This window comes from Perognathus longimembris, chromosome 1, assembly GCF_023159225.1.
Source record: "Perognathus longimembris pacificus isolate PPM17 chromosome 1, ASM2315922v1, whole genome shotgun sequence".
In the NCBI taxonomy this organism is placed as follows: domain Eukaryota; kingdom Metazoa; phylum Chordata; class Mammalia; order Rodentia; family Heteromyidae; genus Perognathus; species Perognathus longimembris.
In genome coordinates, this window is record NC_063161.1 from 147062428 (window position 1) to 147088325 (window position 25898).

Below are 25898 nucleotides of genomic sequence, written 5' to 3' on the forward strand. Positions count from 1 at the left end.
CTCCTGGGCATTTACCCAAATGATCACAAACAAGGCCACACTAAAACTATCAGCATAATCATGTTCATTGCAGCATACCATAGCCAAGTTATCGAATAAACCCAGATGCCTCTCAGTGGACAAAAGGATTAAGAAAATGCAGTATATACACACAATGGAATTGGACGCATCCATCAGAAAGAATGATATTGTGCCATTCCTAAGGAAATGGAAAGACTTGGATTAAGCAAAGTAAGCCAGAACCAAATAAACATAGGTTGCATGCTTTCCCTCATTTGTGGTAACTAGAGTGTACCTATAAATCTACAAGTAAACACACCAGGTGATAAAATAAAAAAAATACATTAGTATATGATAAATTATGCAGGCCCCTAGGTAGTCACACAGAGTGAGACCAGAGGAGGATTTTCTTAGGAAAGGATCACATAGGAGAAACAGTTATGTGTATCTGCCCATAAAAAGTAATAGTTACCAAAATGAATTCTAGGAAATGGAAACGAGTGTTTTTCTCTTTGCTGCTCTTTTTGTTTCCATTTCCTTTTGTTTATTCGTTTATCTGTCTTTGATAGTGTAAGAGGGGAGAGCACAGAAATGGTGGGACAAAGGATGAACAAATGCAGTGGTGGGACTCACTAGAACCTATGTTGAAATGAACGATACAACTTGTGGGTGAGGATGGGAGAGAGTAATAGATGTATGGGGTTCAAAACTAAATGTGCTTTGTTTCTGACTTATGCAACTGGAACCCCTGTGTACATCCTCTTTACAATAACAATAAACAAAAATTTAAAAATTCACCTTACAGATGAAGAAGTGAGGCTTTCCATCCCCCCACCCCCACCCTGTTCGACCTCTGGTATTCTCATGGACAACAAAAATATTCCCCCAAAGACCTGATCAACGGGGATATGTCAAACAACCATGCTCCCTGGCTATTTTTCATCAAGACTTCCTTTGAGCTATGTCTGTGCTGCTGGACTAAATATCACCCTGTGTACCAATCCACATTTAGGGTACCAGTCTTCTCAGGCAGCTCCACTTCAAGTTAGCTCAGTCTCACGGTTCCTAGAAGGACATTGGCAGAACACAGAGCACGTTTATGCTCTAAAGTGGAGAAGACACATGAGGTGAACTATGGGTCTGTGCTGTCTGTCCAAGGAACATTGTAGCCAGGATGCCTTTGGGATGTAGTTTGGGATGTGTAGTGTAGTTTGCTCAGGCTAGTTGGGAAAGTCATGAACAACCCCTCCCGACCCCATCAGTCTCTTTCATTTCCTCATTTCATTCGACTCTATTTTTATTCATTTTGTTTTGTTTCCTTCTGGAAGTATGAAGGATTGAACTCAGGGCCTAGCGCTAAGCAGGCACTCTGTCTCTTCTATGACACTTCTCATCCCTTTATGCATTTGGTATTTTTGAGATAGAGTCTCCATTGATATCTGGGCTGAGTAGGACTGCAATCTTCCTACCAGTGCCTTCTCTATGATGCTAGGATTATAGCTGTGCACTACTATCACACCCAACCATTAGCTGAAATGGACTCTCAAAAACTTCTTTTTGCGAAGGCTGGCCTTGAACTCTGATCCTCCAATCTCTTTCTGCCAAGTAGCAAAGACTACAGGCTTGAGGCATTTTTATATTATAATGAAATACACATCTAAAGTTTATAATTTCTGTACTTTGCAAGTGGATGGCTCAGTGGTATTGAGTATGTATTGTCATGCCACCATCTTCAGAACTCCTTTCATCTTACCAAGTCAAACCCTGTACTCCTTAGACAATAACTCCCCATATCCCCCCCCTGCTAAGCCTTAGCAACCACTGTTTGGTGTTCTGTATCCATAATTGTGTGCCTCTAAGTGCCTCCCATAAGTGGCATCCTACTGTATTTTTCCTCTCATGGCCAACTTATTCCACTTAGCATAATGTACTTAGGGTCACCCACGTTATGACAAATGTCAGAATCTGTTTCTTTTTGAAGGCCAAATAATATTCCATAGTATTCTTTTATCTCATTTTACTTTATCTATTCATGCTCTGATGGATACTTGAGTTAATTTCCCATTTTATCTCCGATGAATAACAGGGCCAGCATTCTCCTGTTAGTTTTTGAAGCACCTTTGAGCTGCACTCCAGTGAGTCAGTCAGTGATGGGTGTCTTGAATATTTACAGCATGAAAAGTCTTAGGAAGGAAAAATCAACAAACATGAGTGCTGATCCCTTCAGAAAAGGGAAGAATTTAGAAAGGACCGTGTTCACTCTTGCTCAGATATAGCATGACAGAACTGGAATGTGCATGTGACCCTCCAGCACTCACACCTGGGCTGACCATGACCTGAGTCTGTCCAGTTAATGGGTGTGGAAAAGCTAGGTTGTTACAGAGTATTTCTTCTTTCTATATCCCTCCCTCCCTCCACCACCCACTCATACTTTGGAACATCCTTATCCAACACAGTCAATTCTAATTCTAATTCTATTCATGGACTTACTGCTCCTTAGCATCTCTAAGCATAGCAATTAGATGCCGCTTTTCTACCAGGGCCCTGTATGTTCTGTACAGTCAGGAACCAAGAACAGAGTTCAGCAGGCTACTGGCCTAAGAAGCCAGAAGAAGAAAGGCCGGTTCTCCACTTTCACTCCCTAGAATCTGTGTGTATTTTGAAAGCAGTCCCCCGGGAAACTAATCTCTCTGTCTCTAATGTTTGGCTTAACCTGTGTACCCTCTGAGCCATGGAAGACTAAGTGGTCTTATCTGAGATGTGTCTGACGGAATGTTGGACCTGAAAGTGCTCCTAGTGAAAAAAATACTGGGGAGACTCTATAGGTTGAATTTACTTCTTAAAGATTCGTGGCACTCAGTAGTCTACCTATGCCCCTGGGAAAACTGCCGCTCAGGAAATAGCCTTAGTCACTTAGTTAATAGTATTTCTCAAATTTCTGAAGGAACAGTTCTCCATTTTAGTTGATTCCATATATTTGTTTCCCACCCCCAAAACACTGGTATTACTGGGAACCACTTCTGAACTAATAGTGTCTAAAACAAGATAGTAAATACTGTGAGGCAGGAAATTTTTGATGAGGCTATTTTGTTGCTAGGAATATTTATATGTAAAGGGATCACACAATACTTGGAGATACACAAACATATGGCTGAACAACACCTGTTCATGTAATAACATGAAGATCAATGGCAGTGAAATTCTTTCAGAAGGTGTGAGCTGAAGGGGTCAGTGAGGAGGTAGAGGTATGGATATTGTGAAGGTATTTGCAAAGGACATGAATTGTTTTCTGTGCCAAGTGCCTCTGCTGATTAGCTACCATACAGATCAACTAACTAAACTGAAATATCTAGATCATCTTTCTGCCCATCTGCAAATATGTGGTGTGTACACATACGTGTGTGAGTGTGTGTGTGTGTGTGTGTGTGTGTGTTGGCATGCAAGGGTCCTATTTCTTACATTTCAGAGTAAGATACACTAGCAGAAACATATTTAGCCAGCTGAGAGAGGATCAAGTGACAAATATGATTGATTATCCTGGCTTGTTTAGGTGATCACTGTCCAAGAGTTGCTGTTTGCATAATTAAAAGTTTAGCCTGTACAGGTGAGATAAAAAAGGACAGCTAAGAAGCACCACGAGACCACAGCAGGCCGCACAGTAGCAGACTATGAGACATCTATAGGTAGAAGCAGACTCTATCTACTTAAAAACTGTCCATGTGATGGCAGGGCAATGGAAAATGATGGGAAAATGGCAGAAGAAAAGATTTCTTTTACTCTGAGATTTTATAATCATTGACATGTGCTTATGGAACACCAGGGTGCTGTCCAAAGCCTTGTAAAATGGGTATTTTCAGCTTAAAGTTAGAATATTCTATATTCCATTTTTAATACAAATGGCAATGATAGTGCCAGACAGAATCTAGAAAGCACTTACATAGGTGCCCTTGATTCTGCTTCAAGCCAGCAGTGTATTTTGTGAGACACATGGGCGCCAAGATTAGATTATCCCCCTCCCCCATACGTGCCCTAAGATACATAAATGAATGAAAAATTTGTAGGCAAGAAAGTGTCATCTGTAATTCATCCTCAACTCTCTACCTATTTGATTATGTCAGAAACCAATTATCTGTCTTCATTTGCAAGAAGAACATAATCATCAAATCATGGAACAGAACATCAAAAGGATCCCCGAATACCACCAAGTTTACAATCTTTAACCATTCCTGGAGGTAGAAATAATGACTGGATCACGTTTTATTTTGTTTGCTTTTCTTTGCCAGTACCGGGACTTTAATGCAGGGCCTTGCACTCTTCCTTAGCTTTTTCATTCAAGGCTGGTGCTCTACTTTCATCATTTTCCTAGTTAATAAGTTTCATAGATTCTACTCCCCAAGCTAGTTTTAGCCACAACCCTCAGATCTTAGCCTGGTAGATAGGATCATAAGCATGAGCCACTAGTGCCTGGCTCATGACAACTGACTAGATCTATAGTCTCTAAAATCTCCTAAATACCATATTCTAGGCAGCCTCTGTCGATTTATGAGTTGGCACATGGGAAATCTGATGTCTGCCATCTTGGATTTAGTCCAAACCGGAATGTAGGTGGACAAATGTAAGATTAGGGAAGATTCTGAAGACAAGAGTTAGACTGGATGTTTGTTTTCTCAATTCTTCCCTTGCCCTGTATCTTAAGCCAGGTGAGTTGCTATGCATTCCAGGCCAATAATCATTCCTTAGACCTTCACAAAATGCAAGTCAAGGAAGAAAAGCATTCATCTTTGGTACAATACTTGAGACTTTATGATGGTTACCATCACTACTGTCCTGGTAGGGCTAAAAGGAATGGGAAGAAAAGAGTCATGTATAGAACAGAATAAAATCATCATAGAAAGATACCTCAGGAAAATCAGAATCCTAATGCCATACAATTCTCTCATCCTCCCTCATACCATGGCTGAGCTAATCCTTTTGCCTTTCTCATAACAACATTCCAATCTAATGGTCATTAAGATCATTTCAGTTAGATCTTTGTCCTCTGAAACTGACTGAAACAGCCTGACTAACACCCAGCAGAAAGGGCTTCCCATATAGCAAGAAAGAGTACCAGGTCATGATGGATGGAGCAAAGATCTTGAGGTCAGAGCCTTTGTTCCAATTCCAATTCTCCCCTCTAAGTTGCTGTGCGTAAGGCCTAAGTATATTGGCTCCTTCATCTGTGAAATGAGAGATAAAGATAGATTTGTCATCAGAGGATGACTATACAGATCAACTATGGGAAGCTGGGTGGAAGATCTCTGTTCCAGTGCTTCCTATAGCTGTCTTCAGTGTGGGGTCTTAAGCCTTGGTAAACTTGATCCTCAGCCTAGCCTCTTTGTCTCAGCCTTTGTCTCTGTCTGTCTGTGTGTCTGTCTGTCTCTCCCATCTGAAGATCTACAGATTCGCTGCAGCTTCAGAAGTCCCATTTGAAAAGTGTTTAACTTCTAATGCAGACATAACAAATCGTTTCTCAGTTTCACTGTATCCGCAAAGCCTTCTATAATTCAACATCAAATATTTATTATTACATTTATTAAAGTTTTAATAATTTAGCATCTCCTGCATGTAAGATAGAAGCTTAGCTAAAGGGTTCCCCTTTATCCAACCTGGGCCACTTCAATATTTATATTCCAAAGTCTCCATTTGCGTTTCATTTAGCTGAGCCTGTGTCTTGAGCCCTTCACCTGGGCTGGCAGTCAGTGCCTGGTACAGCCTCCCCAGTGGCAAAGACTAACAGAAATCCGGTGCCAAACAGTGTTTGAAGAGATTTACTGAGCCTAGGCAGAAACTCATCCTAATAGACTTCACTTTTATTATGATTGCTAAGCTAAAATGGGGGGAAATATATGTCTCTAGGCTCACTGGCTGAATGATAGGCAGCCATGAGAAGAGAAGAGAATAGAGAGTGAATCTGTCTGGTAGGTAGTACAGTTCCCTGAGTGGCTTCCTTCCCCACCAAAAGAAATGGATGTGGTATTGCAGAGCAAATTCCAGTGGTCAAGTTCCATGAAACCAAGCTATGAATGTAAAGGAGACCCATTGTTTATCCACCCACCATCTTCTCTTCCCCTATTTCGATTTCATTTTTCACTTGCATGAAAGACACACCCCCTTAAAGGACCAAAGGTCAGCAAACACTGAGATAGAAGGCATAGAAGCCCTATGTCTCCCTCTTTCAAAAACTTCCCTGCATCCAAAACAGAGAACATTTACTGAACATTCTTCTAATAGCCTGGTTCAAATATTCAGCCTGCAACCTTACAACATACCTATATTATGCAAATAACTGAAAATTTTGTTGCCTTAGTTTCCCAGTCTGGAAATAACAACCAAATCATTGAGTTGTTATTACAAAGAATCATAATTCATCCCTGCAGAAGCCCAAGACAGTACCAGACACACAGTAAGAGACTAATCAATGCTAGTTGTTATTATTTATGACTTTGGAACAAACAGTTTATGTTGCCTTCAATTCTCATTCCCATTTAGATAAGAAACTGAGGATCAGCACATTTAAGTAAGTTTCCCAAGGACAGGTAGAAGTAATGAAGCTAGGATTTGAATGTAGGTTATGTGGCACTTTGGTCTGCACTAACTCATTTGCCCAATATTCCAATTTGTGTTTCCAGTGGGTAAGTAGGTTGCCTATTAAATGTTTCTTTCCTTTTGTATGAGCTACTGTTGCAGAAGGACAAAATCTGGGGGAAAGTTGATTGGTTCTGCCTATTAAGGGCAGAGAAAAACACATCTCTACCAGCATTCCTATTGGAAAGGGAAATGTACTTCTAGGTTGCCTAGCGTGCACACACACACACACACACCACCACCACCACCACCACCACCATCATCATCATCAAAAACAACAACATCATTACCAAAGTCTGCTGAATTGTAAGGAATGCAAAGATGCTTGAAGAGGAATTCAGTCCAGATATGAGGGATGCAAAGAAACAAAGTTAGCAATATTTAGGAACATGTCAATCCCACTTGCTGAAACCACTGACATAGTGGAGCTTCTAAGCCCTTATAGCATTTGCTTTCAGTTGAAGTTAGGTGATTTTCTTTGTTTTGTTACCTAGTACATACATACTTAAACTTGTTTGGGTATCAGAATCACCCAAGTACTTGCTCCATCAGATTTCTTGGCTAGACTCCATAGCATCTCATGCAGTAGTTGTTTTAGCTTCTTGTTGTTGCTATAACATAGCACACAAACTAAAATGGCTCTAGAGAACTAGAGATCCCTAAGTCAGTTTGAATTGGCCAAAATCAAGGTCATATATTAGAGTATAATCTGCCTTTTTCCTCTTACAGCTTCTTATGGCTTCTGGCTTTCCTTGGCTGTTACATAATGAAACCACAGCTCACTTTTTCACATTATTTTTACTATGTTTATCAAATCTTTGTTCTCTTTAGAAGGGTGCATGTTGCAGTATTTTGAGCCCATCTGAATAACCTAGAAAAAGCAATCTATTTTAAGGTTCATAATAACATCTGCAAAGAACTTTTCGCAAATAAAATAACATTCCCAAGAGCCAGGGATTATGGTCTGATACTTTTAGGGATTATTCTCAGTCTATCATAGATGCAGTCTGAGAATCTGCATTTCTAACAGGTTTGTAATAATTCTAGTGCTGCTGCACCCGAGACCACATTTTAAATACCAGTGACCTAATAATTTCCCTCATTGTTTGAAAATTGGCTCAGAGCTTTTCTTCTCTGAGAGAACTTCTTTTTAATCTGTAGGTAAGTTTAACCATCTCTACTTTGGTGCCTTCTTTGCCTTGAAATTACCCTGTACCATTTTCAGTGATCACAAAGCACACATTTTTGTGTGTGTCTGAATTCTCTCTATTCTAATACACTGAGATACTTGTCTCATTATTATTATTATTTTTATCATGCTAATACTTAGTCTGCCAAATAATAAATGTTCAATCAATTCTCAGTGCTTGGACTTGAAAAGGCAAAAGAACAAGGAGCCATTCTTAATTCTATTTAGAACTAATTCAGTGTGAAAACTATCACCAAGTGAGTGCTGGCTTGCATTGGGCTATCCATTATTCTTCCAACATTGTTAAGGAATTAACAGCATCTCACCATTTCATTTTCATTGATTTGAGATCATAGAAAAATCACCAAGGAGCTCCAAAAGCTAGGCTTTGTGGATGATTATTATTCTAAATATAATAGCTATTCTCACATTTCCCTTATAAGAAGAACCAGCTCCAGGTATAATTGTGAGGAAGGCTGGGCGTGTAGCAGTAAGGGTTGTTTGCCATAGTTTTTGCTCCACAAGTAACATTTATTTCATCTCTTGAGCTACTCTCTTGTTCCACGCTCCGTGCTAAGCCAGTAGACTCTCAGAAGCAGAGGTGGGCTTTATCCATCTCTTTATTCCTGAGGTGCCTGGCTCAGTGCCTGGCACACAGGAGGGGCCCAGATAGGCTTTATTTTCCTTTCTGATTTGAAAAGAACTCAGATGAAATTTAGCTCTTCCACCTTTGCAGCTTGTAGCTTCATTAGTGCCTCCAATGCTGCAAATCTCTTTTCCAGCAGCTTACTGCTGGAACAGGTTGGAGAATGGGAGCCACTCAGGGGGAGCGCTCTCTTCTGTTTCCCTTCAGTCCTTCAGACATGAAAGACTTCCCTCCCACTGTTGAGTCCACATGGCCAAATCATATCCACAATACCAGTGTTCTCTCTCCTAGGAATAATTGCTTGAAACCCTCAGTAAGGAATTTTTTTTTCTTTTCCAACTCCTAAAATGTCTATGCCACCTATGACTCCTGTCTACACCACATATGATTGATTTTTCATTTGTCCCATAAATGATCCTGTATATATAACGCCTCAAACCTGGTATACTGTAGTTGAATATATATATATATTTCTTCCCCAAATCTTGTGACCTGGGGAATGGTATAAGCTCTGAATACTGAGATACTGTTCTTTTTAAATGGCATCATTTATTAGATGCGGCCTTTAGACAAAGAAAAACACAATGAACGGAAAATTTTACTTTGCTAACACAGCAAGCATACCGTTATCTTTGGAGACCGAATGCTTACCATACTTAGTGCTCAGTATGTATTAGGTCACTTACTTTTCATCTTTCCCTTGTATGATATAAAAACTCTTCTATATTATTTGCAAGGGGAACACTACTACAGAAAAGCCTACCTCATAAGCAAGCAGTACGGTGAGGATGTGAACTCAAGAGATTCAGCTACAAGGTTATAATATTCAACATTGAACTTTGAGTTCAATAACGTATAACATGCTACAGAAAAATGTGCACCTTGATGCTTTTCAGAAAGCTCATGGAATCACAAATGAAATATACTCACACATCACCATCATCACACAAGCCCCCTCTTAGTTCCCCTTCCACCAACCAAAGGAAAAGCCATCCTTTCTTCTAACATCAAAGATTAGCTCTTTTTTTGCCAGTCTTGGGGCTTGAACCCAGGGCCTGAGCACTGTCCTTGAGCCACAGTGCCATTTCTGGCCTTTTCTGTTTATGTGGTGCTAAGGAATTGAACCCAGGGCTTCATGCATGCTAGGCAAGCACTCTATGGCTAAGCCACATTCCCAGTCCCAAGATTAGCTTTTACTATGGAGTAAAACAAAGCTTCTAACAAATGTATATAGACTCATGTATTCTTTTCTGGATGCCATAATTCGATATCATACTGGTGAGATTCAACCACGGGGCACAGTATGATTGTTGAGTCTCTTCATTTTCTTTATTCATACTATTCCATTGTAAGATGACTCCACTCTTCATTTGTCTACTTTTTTGGTTGATGATCAACTGTGAGGTTCTTTCCAACTCTTCAGTAGCACAAATGGGGACTGACTATTCGTATTTTTGCAAGTATTATCTGTGGTACATACCTATGTGTTTCTTTTAGACATTTCTTATAGTGTGTCTTAATTTCTTAGATATGGCCTAACAGGTTTGCAAAGAGGTCTCACTAATTTATATCTTCATGGTGGTGGTATGATAGATCCCATTGCTCTATGTGCAACATTACTACTTGGGTAATTACTGTGATGGGTCATAGATTACAAATTTCAGCACCAAGCTATACTGCCTCTGCTAGTGTCAGTTCACATACTCTCCCAAGGATTCATCATGGACTCAGAAATCAAGGAAGCACCTTGCGCTTCACCTCTGAGGTTTTCCCTCCAGTCTCTCCATAGTGCTTACCTCTGTTCCCTTTTTGCTCTGCTTTTCCATACACACTTTTCTATAATCATCTCTCTTATGATTCCATGGCAGTTGTTATTGGCTATCTATAATTATGATCTATTATTTATTAAATTTTAACATATCACCTGACTGGGACTTATTAATTCTCTAAATACTCATGACACGCTTGCCTGGGTAATGTCATGTCAAACAAGGTTTATTAGTGCAGCCTGGAAAACTCCATCACCTCAGTACAGGCTCTTTCAAATGGTGATGACAGCAATCTTTTATCCTCCTATGCAGATCAGGGTGTGATGCTTGGCTTACCATTAACTATCAAAACATCACTTAGGCTTCAAGTTTATATATTTATGTATTCATATTTAATCTGCACAATAAAAATTTTAACATCACCTCATAGGGCTGATGCAAGGATTATAACATTAGTAATATTAGATATAGATATATGGATAGGAAAATATTGTGAAGAATCAAGCACATACTGTACGATCCATGTAAATGAGCTACTCCCATTACACTCTATGAAGAAAGCACTTTATCCTCATTTTACAAAGAAGTGAAAACTTAGAAGTTGAACTCGGCTGAGATCATATTGCTCACACACGCTGAGAAACGGCATTCTCACCCAGCCCTTTGCAACTCCAGAATGAGTGATCATTAGCCAGTCTGACAGCTGTATCTTGGCTGAAATCACAAATGCAATGTCACCAGCACAGAACTCTGTGTGCAAAGCTAGCAGAGGCTACCTTCCTGTTGATTTCAGACAAGGTCATTACATTTCTTGGTCCATGGTCAATCAACCAGGTATTTTTGCTCTAAGATAAGTAATGTAGTTAAATCCTTACAAATGTTACTCAAGTTTCATCTGTTTCAATTCTGTTAAAAAGAAAGAAAACAATCATAATCTTCCATGAATCAACTTATTCCTTAGTTCCTTGTAATTGCTGCTTCATTTACTAAATGCTATTCCTTTGTTAATGTATTCTTCTTTAAGCAAAGCTTTTGGGAAATATTAATAGCCTGACAAAGCATGTTAGGCTCCAAGGGAAAGGTGACAAGGTAAGAATAAATAATGGCAAAGTAGGAGAGATAGTTATTGGGACTTTCTATCAACATACCATGAGAATAATAATTAGAAGTTGACTCAGAATGACTCAAACACAGCTGTGAGGTAGTAAAATAGCATTAACTGGTAAGTCTGGGGAACTATGCTTTAATTTTAGTGCACAGACCAATAAGCTGTGTGCAGGCCAGTTTTAGAAGTGAAGCTAGAATCCATTTGTGGTGACAACAAAGTTTCTAGAAGGCTTCCATTAATCAAACTGAGAGGGGAAAAAACACCCTCCCTCCACTAGAAGGTTCCATAATGGTACTAGGATCAAATCTAAGCCCTCTGATTTAATTAGATCAATAAACATTTAGTAGATGTCCAATATATACTAGGAGCTGGAGATTAAATAGCTAAAGAAGTTATTTTCCGTGACCTTGAGAAGTGTACCACATAATGGGACACAATGATATGTAAGTAATTAATTAGAAAACAGCAGAGTAAGTCTATAATAAAGTTACTTTACAAGGTACCAGACATGTAAAGAGAGATGCAGTCTCCATCTCTGAGTAAAGAAAAACACAATAACAAAGATTCCACCTAGACACTCAGATGTCATGGATTAGCTCAAAGCACAGTCCCAGTGCCACAGTCACAACGGGAGATGTTGCCTCTTTGAAACTCTGCCTTCATGGCTCTCCAACATACTGTTCAGTAATGATTTTTTAAAACATGACGAACTCACTGACTGCAACGAGTGAGATAATACATTAGTGTCTTACATTTGATAACCCTCAAAACAGACCAATGAGACTGATATGTAAGGTGCTAAGGCACTGAGCACTAGAAGGTACTTTAGAAGTTTAGGAACATGGTGGCTTTGATAATGTTCTCTACATCTACCAGGCATCCATCTCTGCCTACAGCACAGAGATTTACTCTCTCTTAGGAATCTGAGATCCTGAAAACCAGAAGGACTTCCGGAGCTCCAGGGACTTGAAGATGACTTCCCTACCTGACATCTGCGGGGTCTTCGGTGACAAGCACATCGGTCTTGCAGCTAGCCAGAGGGTTGATGGACAGCTCCACCGGTGGAACCACAAAGCTTTTGCTCACAGGAAGCCAGAGGCCTTGGCCCAAGCTGAAAGTAGACCTGCAATGTAAGAGTTTCCATTGGGGAACTCCCTGTGAAGCAGAGAGCAAATAGAAAAAAATGGGGCCCCACTTCCCATCCCTTCTACGACATTTAACTTCTCCACCCAACTGAGTCCCCTATATCTCTGAAGGTAGACAATCCCATGGTGGGCAGATTTGTCCCAACTTGGGTAGTTATTTCTTAAATCTCTTTATCATTGAATATATGGTTTGCTTTGTAGGCTAATATTTATTTATTTATCTTTATTTTTTTGTATTTTATTTTGTCAGTCATGGTGCTTGAACTCAGGGCCTGGTCACTGTCTCTGAGCTTTTTGGCTCAAGGCAAGCACCCTACCACTTGAACCACAGCATTGCTGCCAATTCTCACGTGGCTAATTGGAAAGAAAAGTCTTTCGGCCTTCTCTGCCCAGGCTGTCTTGGAACTGTGATATTTATTTTTTAGTTTAGTAAAAGGTAAGGCACCATTTCAGCTCTGCCTTCTATATAGTTTAGATACTCAGCAGGTATTCCATAAGTGACTGGCAAGTCAGCAGGGACAGTCTGAGACAGAGGTTAAGATCATGGACTCCGAATCATTTTAGACCAACTCCACAGTCTGCCACTTAATTGGCCATCTATCATTATATGCTTAAACACTGAAGATTTACACAATATTTCATGGAGGTGGTAGGAAAAGGCTTTATGGCTACAGAATATTTTAAAACCACTGTCACTGAGCCTGTAAGTCTACATCCCAGGCAAATGGGAATTAGATTACCATAGTAACCTGGGCCATGATGTTTCATTAGAGCCAAGGAAAGCTCTCTTGTACTCAATGTAGCCTGAGGATTTCAGGATCAATGTTCTAAACATGCATGAGACACTTTGCTATCAGATATCTCCCCAACTCCCAGAATTGTACCCCCAAAAGACAGTCAACTCACCTGAGAATCTTTTCAGGGGCTTGCTCCCCTGTCACCAGGTCATAGCCCCTTTCAAGGGTGGTATAAGGCCAAGGTCTGTGGGACAAATGGAGGAAAAGAAAAGGGAAGAGATGATGTTAGTCAGCAGCGAGTAGGAGCGAAATATGGCCACTGCTAAGAATAACTTAATCAATTAATTTCATAGAAGTAATTACAGGACATGACATTTTAGATTATAAGAGTATTTCTTATCTGGGTGCTGGTGGTTCATGCCTGTAATCCTAGCTACTCAGGAGGCTGAGATCTGAGGGTTGCGGTTCAAAGCCAGCCCGGGCAGGAAAGTCAGATAAAACTACTCATACAAAGCTGGATGTGTGCTGTGACTCAAGTGGAAGAGTGCTAGCCTTGAGAACAAAGAGGCTCAGGGACAACCCCCAGGCTCCGAGTCCACACCCCAGGACCAGAAATAAAAGGGTATCTTTTTAACAGAAGGATTCAGCACTTTTACTAAGCTCACTTATCCATGCCTGTATTTATATAAACGAAAACCTGATTCCTTCTCAGACCAGTTAAGGGGAATATTCATGGCTTACTTGCTGTTTGGATGGGTGACTTAAATGTCAGCCCTTGTTCTCTAGAAGATTCATCCATCATGTACCTTTCATACTGAAATGTGATTCAGTGGGAAGGCAGCTTTCACTTCCCATTGTGCTCTTCCTAGCTTGTGGAGGGAAACTCCTCTTTGTGGGGTGGTTTGGGGCATCTGGTCACACCCCATAGGAGGTAGGGATGGGTCCTCCATGGTGCCAGCCCCGCTGTCTGCACCACTCACCCTTCACTCTGTCCCCAGTCACTGCGCACACACAGGTGTCTGTGAACAGGGTCAGGGGCGAAGCCTTCGTGACAGCTGCACTCTCCTGCAAGTGAGAGAAAAGGATCTTGTAAAACACCACCACTTCCCCAAATAGGCCATGCCCTGTTCCCATTGCTTTCCTGGGAAATAAAAGGAGTGGCTTAGTTCTAGGAAAGGCGCATGAGAAAGGGTGCTTGGATCCTTCGACCACTGAGCTTATCCCTCTGTTCATTTATTGGTGCACTCATGTGTGGTTTGTTCAGAGTCCTGGCTATGCCCTTTAGTTCTCAGCTCAGCACTGGAGGCACAAAATAAAGGTGTAACCCATTCCTTGAAGGAGTTTACAGCTTGGTAAAGGAAAGAAGTGACCAGGTGGGCCTGTTTTCAAACCATTATCTTAGAGTGGTGTATTTACTGTACAAAGGCAATCAGAAAATTCCATTTCTTCTCTTGAATAATCAAGTCTTGCTCATCCATCCACTCCAAGTCAAATGCCACTTCCTCCAAGGAACTTCTGATTTGTTCCTTTGGAAAATTTGTGTTAGTTTATCTTCTCCTGGTTTTAATTTGGTTTTGGTGTTTTATTTACAACTTTTAATTTTGTTTTCTTATTTTCTTCTTATCTCACTGTTACTTTCTATCTTATCCTCTTTCTTCCTCTCATTTCTCATGCTCTTCAACCTCTTTTCTTCCATCCATCCATTCATCATCTTTCTTTTTTCAGTTTCCTGCTATGTTTTTTTCATTGTTGCATCAGTGTTTCCCCATTTTACATACAGCTAGTATTCCAAACTGCTTAAGTATACACTCTCATTGGCTAAGTTCATTTCTACTGGCCCAGTGCGGTCTTATTTTCTAGAATATCCTAGAAGTGGCTCTCTCTTTTTCCTGCCTTCTAGCTGTTAATCATTTTGACTCTCCTGTGTGCTTCTTTAGGTGGGGGAATTTTTATTTTTACACTCAAGTGGATAGTATTCTTTTTTTAAGAATCAAAGGCATATATGTGGAACATTCACAGATGCTTTACCAAAAATAGAAAACAATTGGAGAGTACAGTGCCATTCCTTAGAGCCTGCGGGTTGGGATTCACTGTGAGGAAAATGTACACAACTCTCCTCACACTTACTTTGAGAGACTTGCTGGTGGAACAATTCACAGGCTTACTGTTCTGTCTGTGGAACACATCTTGGGAAATGCAGCTAGGAACTGCCTGGGCTTAGCCTACTGCCTAGAGCAATGTTAGTATTCAACAATGTGAATGGAATGAAGAATTGCCTATTATAGCTCTGGTAAATTTTTAAGCTATTGCATTCTGAATATCTTCTTTCTCATCTTATGCTTATTACATGTACACACACACACACACACACACACACACACACACACACACACTTTCCATTCCAACAAGTATATGTTTAATTCAATGTAAATCTCTTTAAATATTAAGAGGCAGAGAGAGAAAGCTGGGCATGATGGTATAAACCCGTACTCACAGCCACTTGGGTAGAGATTGGAGGATTGTGGCTAGAGGCTACACAAGACCAAGTTAATGGGACCACATATCAAACTAAGCAAGAACAAGGTTCAAGACCTGCCCTGAAAAAGTTAGCAGAAGACTTTATCTGCAAAACAAAGAAAAAGTAAAAGGACAAAAGAGCATGAATCAAAAGGCAGGGTACCTACCTGACAAGCTTGAGGCTGTAAGTTCAATTCCCAGTACAGACAAATAACCCAGACCCAAAACAGTAAGTAAGATGCAGGGCAAATACTCAGACATCAGGTGTCAGCACTAAAAACACTAAAAAGCATCATCAGATTAACTCAGGGTTGCCTGTAAACTTTTTTCAATGCAGGACAAAGGAATAAGATGCCTCCTGACATTAAACTTTTAGGTCAAGATGGTAACAGGCTTAACTATTTGTAACTACTTATTTTTTGAGTCAGGCTTTTCTCAATCTAGTCCATTCCAAACTAAACATCACAGTGAATGAGACGCAAGGGAAGAGGAATTTACAATCACTGCCCATACTTCCTGATTTCAAAATATTTGCAATTCATTGATTCACCTTCCTCTCTTTCACTGATGGACTATAAAGGTTATAATTTGATCACCTGTGAAACATTGAGAACATTGAACAGACCCCATCTTTTTTCTATGTCTCTGACTTTTGCTTAACCTTTGTACCAGCAATACCTAGCAAGTTGCTAAAGAGATAGAGCTTCAGAACCATTAGTCAGACCAACATGGTAGTGAGACAGAATATGCAGTGAAGCCAGTCAAAGATGGTATTTGAAATACACACAAGCTTATTGAAAGACAGGAGGGGCAGAAGAGAGCTACCTTTCCCCTTCTCTGGGTACTTAGTAAATCATCAGGGGCTGCTTGAAGGCAGGATTGCTTTCCATAACCCTCCCCTCCAACATCATGTCCATCATCATCATCATTTGCTCAGTGGATGTGTTGTATGTATGATCTAATATGTTGACTGTTGCCAGAGGTAAGAGAAATGAGGCGAAAGAGCAAAGAGCTCTAAGTTTGGACAGGAGAAATTTACTAAGGGGGATGGTGTAAGAGACACTAATGATGTGCTAAAATGCCAACAGCCCCTTCATGAAATATTCACCACTTTAAAACACATCTAATATTAAAGATTAAAAGTCCCAGGATTTGTCCTCGAGACACTCAGGACTGATTTATGATCTGCCAAAAGCCACAGACCTCATGATTCATAAATGGCAAGAGGTAAAATGGTTACTCCTGGCAAGGGACAGGAAGTCAGACTGCAGTGGTCAAGGAAGATCGTCCTTTCTTGTACAAAGAGCACAGTACCCAAATTTCTAGCTCTCCCTTCAGTGACTCCACAGGAAAAAAGCACAGTTCATCCCAGCTCCCACTATTTGGAAACCCTGGTGACAGGAAGAAATCTGCTCTGCTAAAGGGTGCTGCTACATTTTCTCTTCCCTCCTGTGTGCTTACTAAACAAGCCTTCCTTGAGTCAGAATGGATCGTTAATTGCTGTCACTCAATACACAACAAATATGTATTTTGCAAATGAGAAGCATCAACCAAAGAGACCTCCGTAAGGCCACATGGAGAACAGGAAACAGGCAGAAGGTAACACCCACAGTTCTGAAGGCAGGCAGGCAGACAGACAGAATGGAGGTCTGTCTTCACATGCTGTCTCCCTGGTTTTGTTGCATTTGGCTTCACTTCTATGGCCTCAGTTTCCTCATCTACAGAACAGAACAACAGGAATGTCTCTACCTCACAGAGCTGATGCAAGAACAAATCGTGAAGAGTAAAGCTCACAGCTCAGGTAGATGTTGCTGATAACAAATGAATCAGTTTTTTCCTCTTGATTCTAAGATCCTTGGATTCTGGTCTATCTGTACATATTAACTCCAGAGACATAAGTACTTTCTTCTTCACCAACCATTAGTTTCTCCACCTACAAAACACGAGGTTGGAATAGATGTTCATTCACTGTGAGTACCAAGATTTAGCCATGTGTATTACCTTTCCAAGTCACTGACCTCAGCTCTCTGGGCACTGTTTACTTTAGCCTCAGCTGTGATCACTCTTATAACAGTGGGCTGGGTTTCCTTGGCAAGGTCTCCATCAATGCCATTGCTATTGGCTTTATTGATGCCTGTTTGTTATTCTGCTGTCTCAGCAAACTCTTTGCTATTTGCAACCAAGCATTTCCTACTTGTAAGATGCAAAGCCTCTAACAGCCAGAACTGAGGATGCTTAACCCTTTCTCTGGGTGAAGACTTTCTTCAACTCTGCACCCCTAGGGCAGCCAGGCTATCAAACAACAACAACAACCACAACAAAAACAACTGCTCCTCGGGGACACACGTTACCTTTGCTGATTATGAATGTCTATGTATTTGCATAGATGTCTATGCATTCACTACGATGGAAATTCCTTAAACAGAGGGCATTTCTGCTATCTTGTCTACAATCCCATCCCATCACTGCCTTGCCTATAGTAGATACTCACTAAATAAATGTTGCATAAGTAAACGGACACCGTTCACAACAGTAATGTCTAGGTAAATAGAAATAGGGAAATACTTTTTGAAAATTTCCTGTTTCCCCCACACTAAACTGGGGGAACTCTTGATTGTAAGAATCTTTTGTTAATCATTCTGTATCTCAATGAATAGTCTCAGACATTATAACATCTGACAATATAGTATCTGACCAACAATGGGCCACTCATTTGTTGGCTGGCTGGCTGGACAAATTAGTGAACATACAAAGATAGTTGTTATGAATTCAGGATAAATTCTTTTAGAATTTTGATGGCTCTGTTGAAGGCAAAGAGGAACATTTACCTACAAAGCTTTTTTGCAACAACGTAAGTGTTGATGAGATGTCTAAACTGGAATTCTATTTCACGTCAGGGTGGGAAAGGCCCTTAAAGATACTTTAGTTCAGCTTTTCCTGGAAAGATTTTGCAATAGGAGAAACTAAAGCTCATAGAGTGAATAGATTTGGACAAATCAAGGGACTAGACTGTGGGCCAGCCAGGATTTGAACTCAGGGCCCATAAACACCATAATCACTGCTCGTTCTCCGAGTCAGATGGTAGCAATCCTTACCTGAACCACAAGGCCTTGCTTTTTAAAAGCAGATTTTGTCCTTTTTACTTCTCTGACATTTCTAAATATCTCATAATGAGATTATTATACTTCCAAGTAGGTATTGCTATTTTTGCTTCAGAAAATTAAAATTAATTTGGAATATCTTCAGTACATTAAAAATACACATTTACATGTGACTAATAATGCAGCCCTAAAAATGGCTTAATAACCTCTTCATTAAAGTGGTTCCCATAAGGGAATTCAATTAAGTGAATTTCTAGTTACTAGAACCCTAGTTTCATCAGCTATATAGAAACTGTGTTGATTTTCAAAGATTTGCTCTTCCTAAAAAAAAAAAAAAAGAAAAAAGAAAGAAAAAAAAGATTTGCTCTTCCTGTCTCTGAAGTCTTATTTATGGAGTTCTCATTTTATGTTATTGCATCCTCACTCCATAAACCCCTGGATAAAAACAACTGAACTTTTTTGATCATGAACAACCTAAGTGTGACTGGAATGGTGGTCCTGTAAACCACTCCTAAAGTGGGCAATATACTCCCACTAATCAAGAAAAGCTGGTGGGCTGCTGGAATTGTTCAGACTGTGAGTTTCTGAACCATCTTGCTTTGCATTCAAATCCTTCATCCACCAATTAAAGTCTGTAGGATCTTGATCCAGTGGCTTCGCCTCAGTCTGGGCCTCTTCCCTCGTCTGTAAATAGGCTGATAGCCTGTATCTGCTGGCAAGTTCAGGACACATATTCGTAAAGCAGGCATGAGTTGTTTCTTGCTGGAAATGCAATCGATTTTGATTTCTTCTTGTTCTGATGAGTGGGAGATGGTTGGATTAGCATCTTGGTTTAGTGGAAGGATAGTATGCTTAGGGTGATGGATGGCTTTATAAAACCAAACGGACTGCAGCTTCTTTATCTGTAGGTTGTGAACAGTTTAAACAAGATAATCCCTAAAACTCTTGTCCTTCTTCTTAGACCCACTAACATCTGTAGTCTTTGTTTACACCACTTCCTGCTGAAGGAAGTATAGCTGCAGATAGTGCACAGATAAGAGTCTGCTGCCTTCTCTGTTCCCACAGCTCAGACGTGCTGACAGCCTGTCCACCAGAGTTTTGGACATGCGCAAAGGCTTCTTCCCCAACCCGCCTGGCTGGCTGCTTCCACCCCCCTTCCCTCCCTCCCTTGCCTTCCCCGTAAGATTCCATTTTCACTTGCTTCCAACTCAGTCATCACTTATCATCACAGGCCAGGGATGCTACCTGCTGTTCACTTTCCTATTTGCTCTTTCTGTCCCCATGGCTCCGAAAGACAGCTCTCTGGGCTTCTGAGCAATTAGCATGGCATCTTTCCCTGTTCTGATGCTGAATGGGTCACCTTGAGCCCCTTCACATCTCTGCAACCAGGGGATAGCATTAGAGGCAAGGTGGGGAGATAGGACTAAGCATACAATTACTGAGAACCAGCTTCTAGCTAAGCGTGGTGGAGGATACCTGATTTGTGTAACTGTCTGCTATGAGCATGACCAGTGCTAGGGTGTTCATGCCCCAATTGTAACATAAGGAAACTGAAGCTCAGACTCAGCCTCTCACTTACTCAAGGTCAAAGAACCTGGTCTCCAAAGATGACGCAATCTTATACTATCACAAATATCACATCGATAAACAACAATCACAGGGACAATAACAAAAAGATCTCCCTTTAAACTGACAATTATCATGCATTTGACCCTGAGGGTTAGAGAAGAAGTAGGAACCTCGGATCCATATGCATTTAGATAATCAGCTTGCTGTTCTTAAATCTCCACTATAATCTAAGGTTAAGTCTTGCACTCCATAATTTCCTCTCTTCAAACACATGTTTTATATGTTAGGATTATCTTGAATTCAGAACACCTAGGTAATTGTCAGGTTGTTGGATTGATTTTTCTATCATCAGGTAGAAAAATCTAAACCAAAGGATAATGGTGTAACCCATGGTAACTAAACATCTACTAATGTTGACTATATGCAAATAACCTCTGATATCCATGGGAACACTTGGAGGAAGATATACTCTCCTTTACAAACAAGTTGAAGCTAAGGCTTGAAGAGTAGAAGTAGCATATAGCCATCAATAGAAGTACAAATCTTCTCCTGTGTGTTATCTCTGGTGTTCTCTCTTTTACACATGGCTAATATAGTATTTCAGATCGAAATTCTGTATCCACTCTCAGGGCCCTTCATGGCTCTCTAAGAAGTCAAGTGTTAAGAGATATGGACAAGGGCATAGGGACTGGAAAGGAAGGGGATGATGAAGCAAAACTTAAAACAGCCACGGTAGATGCAATCATTGCCTTCCAGTCTTTATCTCTTTCTAACAGCATCAGGCATGTATACTTTGGCCAGAGCCAACTTTGAGAAGATTTTTCATCTCTGTCTTTTTTTTTTATTAATTAAATTTTGTTGACAAGGTGTTATGCAAAAGGGGTACAGTTACATAATAAGGCAGTGAGTACATTTCTTGTTATATCTTACACCTCATTTTTCTTTCCCTTCCCTAGATCAGGTAGGTATATATACAATACCCAGTGTACCAAAATCATATACAGTAACCACATAGCATACATCAAAGGAAATTCACCTAGAATTTTAAATGTAACCAACAATAGAATCTTCCTGTGTCCTTCTCTTGGAGTTGTTTTTGCTTATCCTTGTCTTATATGATCATAGGTACATAGCTGTTGAGCTATTGTGATCCACTGATAGGTCTACTCTAGACCTTTTTATGTTTAATAGTTGTTTGGTTTTAGATACATAATGTAAGGTCGCTGACTCAAACCTGTGGAAATACCATTTGAAAAGAAGTTTTTGTTTCGCAGACCTGGTCTCTACCGTCCACCTCCCCCAACAGTCATATATCAAGGAGACCATGTCCCTTTGTTCTCTGTGTTCTAGGCTTGTCTCGCTCAACATTATTTGATCGAGTTTTGACCATTTCCCTGTGAATATCAATATTTTATCATTTCTAATCGCTATGTAGTATTCCATTGTGTATAGGTACCACATTTTTTGTATCCATTCATCTGTAGTGGGGCATCTGGGTTGTTTCCATATTTTGACTATTGTGAATTGTGCAGTGATAAACATGGATGTGCAGATGTCTTTATGATATCCTGAGACCTGTTGTTCAGGATAGATGCCTAGGGGTAGTATGGCTGGGTCATAGGGTATGTCTATGCTGAGCTTTTTGAGGAACCTCCATACTGTTCTCCAAAGTGGTTGTACTAATTTACACTCCCACCAACAGTGGAGAAGGGTTCCACTTTTCCCACATCCCCTCCAGCATTTGTTGTTGGCTGAGTTCAGAGTATAGGCCATTCTAAACATAGCCTCTTCAACTACTGGTGCTGGGAAAACTGGGCAGACACATGTAGAAAACTCAAAGTAGACCCTAGCCATGCACCAAGATCAACTCAAAATGGATTAAGGATCTCAACATCAGAACTGAATCCTTGAAACTACTGAAGGACAGAGTAGGAGAGACACTAGAACTTATAGGCACAGGTAGGAACTTCCTGAATATAGTCCCAGGGGCACAACAGATAGGGAAGAGTCTTGACAAATGGGACTACTACAAAATAAAAAATTTCTGCATAGCTAAAGACATAACCACCACTAGAAAGACAACCAACCATATGGGAAAGGATCTTCACTAGCACAGCAACAGACAAAGGCCTAATATCCATCATCTACAGAGAACTCAAAAAACTAACCCCCTCCAAACCCAGTAAACCAATTACTAGGGGGCAAAGGAGCTAAAGAGAGACTTCACAGGAAAATAGATAAAAATGGCAAAGAAACATATGAGGAAATGTTCAACATCCCTGGCACTAAAGGAAATGCAAATAAAAACAACCCTGAGATATCATCTCTGTCTTTTATACATGGGTGTGACCTATGAATTGTTTAAACCAGTGGGATAGTGGAAGATATGATAAAAATCAAAGTTTTTGCTGGATACATGTGTCTCTTGGAGGCAGCAGAAAGATGGATCTTGATTTTTGATCCAACTTATGAGCCTATGTCATTTGATTGGAGAATTAAGTCCATTAATGTTGAGAGTTAGGACTGAGAAATGATCGTTTGTTCCTTACATTATAGCTATCTTGCTAAGACCTGCGTTTTCCCAATTCTTGATCTACTTTTCTGGTTTTCTATTTAAGGTTCATTTCTCTGTATTGTGATCTTGATTATTTTCCCTGTGTAGTACATCTTTGAGGATTTTATATAAAGCTGGTTTGGTGGAGATGTATTGCTTCAGTTTTTCCTTACTGTGAAAGACTTTTATTTGACCTTCGGCTATGAATGAGAGTTTAGCTGGGTACAGTATTCTTGTTTGATAGTTATTTTTATTTAGGGTTTGCCATACCTCATTCCAGGCTCTCCTTACTTTCACGGTCTCTGCTGAGAAGTCTCGGGTAATTCTGATTGGTTTTCCTTTACATGTGATTATTTTCTTCTCCCTAACAGCTTTAAGGATTCTTTCCTTGGACTCTATTGATGCTGTTTTGATCACAGTGTGTCAGTGAGATGTCCTATTCTGGTCTGATCGGTTTGGGGTTCTGAATGCTTCTTTTATCTGTATAGGCCTATCCTTCTGGATATGTGGGAAGTTCTCAGCTAATAGGTTGCCTATTCCATTAACTTCTTTCTCTAGGTTTTCCTCGATACCTATTAGCCTTAAATTGGGCTTTCTGACTGTATCTTGAAGCTCCTGGAGTGATCTATTTGGCCAATTGGATTAATTTTGTATTTTTTTTTTTATCTTTCTCCAGAGATTCTAGGGAATCTTCAGTTTCTGAGATTCAATCCTCCGGTTCATCTAGTCTGGACTGTAGGCTAGCTACTTGACTTCAAATCTCTTTTCCTCAGCACAAGTTTAGGCTAGTCACAGTGGAGGATCAAGAGCCTAATAGCTATGCCCCTATGAATGCATAAGATGATGCTAAGTGAAATGAACTCCATGTTATGGAAACGACTGTTATATCACTGCTTTAATCATTTTCAACATGCCATGTGAAACCATAGCTTCTATTGTTGATGATCCTCTTGTATCCCTTTCCTGTGGTTGTACCCACACTATCACTGTATCTCATCCGAGTACACTGGATACTGTATATACTGGTATTAGAACTAGGGAAGTGAAAGGGAATAACAAAATCGAGAGACAAAGGAAAAAAAGACAAATGACTCCAAAAGCAATACTTGCAAAACCTTTGGTGTAAACCAACTGAACAACTCATGGGGGGAGAGGGAAAGGGGGAGGAGGGAGGGGAGAATGAGGGAGGAGGTAACAAACATTACAAGAAATGTACCCAAGACCTAACGTATGAAACTGTAACCTCTCTGTACATCACTTTGACAATAAATAAGAATTTTTTTTTAAAAAAAATCAATGTTTAATGGATACTTGTGTGGTTAGACTCTCCTGCTGCATTCTTACCTCTTAGTCATGATTCCTAGGCCAAACCATTCTGACCTTAGCAATACCCTTCTCTCCATTGTACCCTTCTTGCCCTAACTTCCTTGAGAAGAAAAGGGCTATGTGAGATCCAGCTTGAGACCCCATGATGATTTTCCTAGAAGGTCTGCCTTGATTCCACTTCTTGAGAAAGGCAGGACATTACAGGGATGAAATCAAAGGAGAGAGGGAGTAGGAGGTAAAGGAACTTTCAACTGAGGAAAGACTTATCTAGTAGACTAGTGATAGGATTATTGGAGTTTTGAATATAGTCAGTATCATCAAAGATTCCATTCTGTGACAACTATTGCTTTGCAAATCACTTTACTTTCTTCTGCCTCAGTTTCCTTCTCTGTAAAGTAAGTAGACTGTAATCAGAGAAACATCAGCCCCCCCAGTCCATACACAATACATTCACAGTCCATTCCTGATTCTCCAGTAATATGCTCAGGTACTCTCTTTGCTAGAGGACTTCCCTCACTGGCTTAGGGCTCACTTTCTCTAATCAAACAGTTAGGGATCTTATTGAAAACTGAGCAATCCCATGTGTGTTATATGTGGGATGTCTCCTCTTCTATATGTTGTTAGTATAGTAATTCAGCTTTGTTCTTCCCCAACCACTCAAGACAAAGATTGTATGCCTGTGTTGTAGCTGCTGGCTCTTCATTATCATTCATCAGCATGCCTCTGAGAGCACGAGAGAACAAAATAACCAAGGGCTAAAAAGTTCCGGTGACACAGGCTGGTGATCTGGGCTGATGGGGATTCGAGTCCTTAATCAAGGGCACATGGGGAATAATTTGCTTTGATTCAGCTCACGTAGAGTGGTCTGGGCTGGTGAGAGGCCACTATCTAGGTTACACAAGGGTTCTCACTCTAGGGTCTCAGTGAGAATGACAGCCCCCTCGCCCCCCACCCCCACCCTAGCACCATGCTTTTGTCCCTAGATTCATCCACCTCTGAGTGTGCCACATGCATGATTATCTACCCATTAATGTGTGGGAGAAAAAAAAATGCAGCCTCCCTCAAAGTGGTAGAGAATAGAGAGGAGTGAAGAATTTCATTAACTCCCTGGAAAGGATGCAGAGTGGATATTGTTGACTACCAGGAATGATCTATTTCCAAGTTTCTCAGGGAAATTAGAAGAGGTGAGGAGCCAAAGGACTCACAGCCTGGTGAAGGAAAAGGGCATCATCTAGGCAAGCAAGACATTGTGAGGCTAAATCCTTGACCTATTACCCACTACTGGTGTTGCCTCAATTAATCTCAGAGCCATTGCTTCTTAGAACCTCAGTTTTCTCATCCGAAAATGGGCATTTGACACTCAATTTATTCCCAAGGACTGCAGACAACATATGGCAGGTGATTTCCACATTGCTGGAGACAATGGTGGCCCTCAGTTAGCCAAAGTGTTCTGTTATAGTTTCTGCTACCAGCACTCTCTATACATTGATGCTGTAGTCCAGGTGGGGCAGCCCCCATCTGTAGACTGTTTCCTCACTGGTTTGGGGAGTTTGTGCCTCTTGGCTGAGCTTTGCAACTAGACTTCAGGGTGTGAAAAGCGTTGCCTTTCTCCT

General features: G+C 40.5%; 1 protein-coding gene across 3 annotated transcripts in view; it reads right to left on the reverse strand.

Moving 5' to 3' along the window:
* The window catches only part of Astn2 (astrotactin 2), an 861877-nt gene that overhangs the window by 428717 nt on the left and 407262 nt on the right, over positions 1–25898 (reverse strand). For 2 of the 3 annotated variants that reach the window (XM_048340549.1, XM_048340532.1), the window contains 3 exons: positions 14199–14283; positions 13388–13462; positions 12322–12459 (listed from right to left, as the gene is read on the reverse strand). In XM_048340549.1, the coding sequence (XP_048196506.1) occupies positions 12322–12459; positions 13388–13462; positions 14199–14283 (298 nt within the window). The remainder of the gene's footprint in view (positions 1–12321; positions 12460–13387; positions 13463–14198; positions 14284–25898) is intronic. The other variant, XM_048340540.1, reaches the window with a different exon arrangement.